At 41.4% G+C, this 2523-nt stretch overlaps 1 protein-coding gene across 1 annotated transcript in view; it reads left to right on the top strand.

Annotated features, from left to right (window-relative positions):
* Positions 1 to 1870, top strand: part of SARC_04599 (hypothetical protein) — a gene marked incomplete at its 3' end in the record, with an annotated part of 7195 nt that extends 5325 nt beyond the window's left edge. The window contains exons 7-8 of the mRNA XM_014301553.1: positions 770 to 943; positions 1656 to 1870. Of these exons, the coding sequence (XP_014157028.1) occupies positions 770 to 943; positions 1656 to 1870 (389 nt within the window). The remainder of the gene's footprint in view (positions 1 to 769; positions 944 to 1655) is intronic.
* Positions 1871 to 2523: the final 653 nt, after the last annotated feature.

Genomic DNA, 2523 nt, shown 5'->3' with positions numbered 1-2523 from the left:
TGCGTTTTCCTGCGTTTAGTCTTATATCAAAAAAGAAGTGACCATATTATGTTCAGTTCGCTCTTTTTAAAAATCATACATGACGGAGCAACTAACTACATTGTAGGATATTCATATATTCGCCTATGTTTCGTTCTGTATGTTTATCTGGATATATTTCAATAAAAAAAAATGACGTGAGTTTGTTTTGTTCGGTTCATTCTTTCTAAGTAAAATGCGTGAGGGAGTGACTGCGTTGTTGATTATGATACAGTATCGGCCTTTTCGGAAATGCGTCTGTCTGAAAGGGTCGTTTCATCGGGTCAGCTGTGGATGGATATGCATGGCTCTCTTTTTACTTTGTAACGTAATTTACTGGTGAATGTGTCGTTTCGATGCAGACGTTTCTAGATTCCGTATCGAAGTTTGTAACGAGAAGTTCTGATCCCTACTATCGCACATACGCAATTGTAAATAGTGGCGACTGCAAGCACGGACCGGGAAGAATAATTTGTGACACTTTTATAGATATGTCTACTGTGCGTGGGATGTTCGCCTGTTTTCAAATTTACTCACGCACACGTGCATACGCACGCTTAGTACCAGTATGCACAACATTCGAGACAATACATATATGAACCCAATTATTATCTGTTCTGAGTGCAAAATAAATTTGTACATAATTAAAACCATCATCGTTGTCGCACACATTTGGATGTACATATATACGCCCGCGAAAAGCAAATACTTAAATACCTCCACACTTTACCAATTCCTTTGATTGGAACAGTCTAATCAAGCTTTGGGATGCACGAACCAGCCACAAGGCAAGGACAAGTGGCTACGAAACATGCATGGGCTACATACCTCACTACGGCGAAGGCGTCAGACCACGTGCGTATACCAGTCTGGCTATAAGCCAGCGAGATGGGGACACTGTTGTGGCCAATTGCTTGGATCAAAGGTAGGTATGCGGTACAGCTTTTTTTCTGTAATTTCATTGGTGTGCTTCTATGCGGTACACCTAAAATTTCTGTATTTTCATTGGTGTGTTTCTATGCGGTACAGCTATAATTTCTGTGATTTCATTGGTGTGCTTCTATGCGGTACAGCTATAATTTCTGTGATTTCATTGGTGTGCTTCACAATGACAATCCACGATTGCCCAGTGGAAAATATAAGTTGCGAATCGAGCTGTGTCTACATGTCCAGTGATCATGATACATATTTAGTTGACGAACACAGTTTTGAATCGAAATGTGTCTATGTCCCTAGTATTTAGAACTGAGACTGATCAGTTCAGCCTTCCGGCTTAATCTCTTTCCATGTACACGTGTTCATTGTTCATGCATGTCCCTTTGCTATTTCTTCTCAGTTAAAGTTGTCCACTCAACCACAGCCTCCCTATCTCTAGTCGGTCGCCTTATTGTACACTCATGCTAGCCAGGTAGTAGTATTAGCAGTGCTGCCTAGACGCATAGTCAGACTATACATGTTCACATACTTAATTCAGCCCATCGAATGTTTCTGCGAGTGGCAGACCAGTTGCTTGTTTAGTACGATTAGTACAAGAGCCTGCAATATATGCAGATGCATGGCACCCATACTACAGCCGGAAGACATCCCTAATCTTCGATCACGTCTGATCCATACTTACCATACCATTGAACGAACAGGTTGTATGTTTTCGAGCTCTCGAGATCGGTGAGATACACACACAGCAGCCCGGATACGGAGCGCAGACATACCGCGCAACGGGAGGATGGGCCTATCAATATCTTAGCTGGTCATGGTTTCTCCTCTTTCTACTCGAAAGCCAATATCAACTGTGACGACAGCCTTGTTGCTTGCGGCGGCAGGCAGGGTCAAGTGTATCTATATCAGGTGTGTGAGAATGCTGGCGTGAATGATATACGTATGTGTGTATGCATTGGCAGGGCTAAGTGCACGGGTACCAAGTTTACACTTGTGGCTGTTTAGTATATTTGTTGTCGAATGCATTGGTTGACCTAAATGCGCCTTATCTATGTGTACAAGAAGATGGTTGATATTGTTACTGCGTCAGTAGGGCGAAGTGCGTACTTGTAGCTGATTGGACAATATAGATATTTGCTGAACAGTAGGTATGTATTGCAGTCTAGTGAACAATTAACGATTTTGTATATAATAATGGTATATTGCCACAAGTACGTACATTTGACCGAATTATTTTGGACTATAGACGAGGATTCACTGTGTTTGATTAGAATTTTCTCAGACACAAGGATAGATCTCGGATCCCGAAGGGAACTGATACCATACACAATCTTTCGGATATTATATATATGACATTATGATACGCTTCAAGAAGTGTAGCTGATTCTGCTGTCAATCTTTTCAATTTTTTGGCGATCATGTATGTCGAGTGCTTCATCATGCACCAAGTCACGTTCAACTCAACCGGAAACAAGATTGCCATTCAAACATTTAGCATACTTTCTCCCCAAAAACACAAACATATCGTTCTTCGGATAACGAGGCGGATGATAATTCTGTAGTGTTTAT

The sequence above is a fragment of the Sphaeroforma arctica genome (assembly GCF_001186125.1).
Source record: "Sphaeroforma arctica JP610 unplaced genomic scaffold supercont1.265, whole genome shotgun sequence".
Taxonomy (NCBI): Eukaryota; class Ichthyosporea; order Ichthyophonida; genus Sphaeroforma; species Sphaeroforma arctica.
The sequence above is the reverse complement of the archived record's forward strand: the minus strand, read 5'-3'. Positions and strand labels throughout refer to the sequence as shown.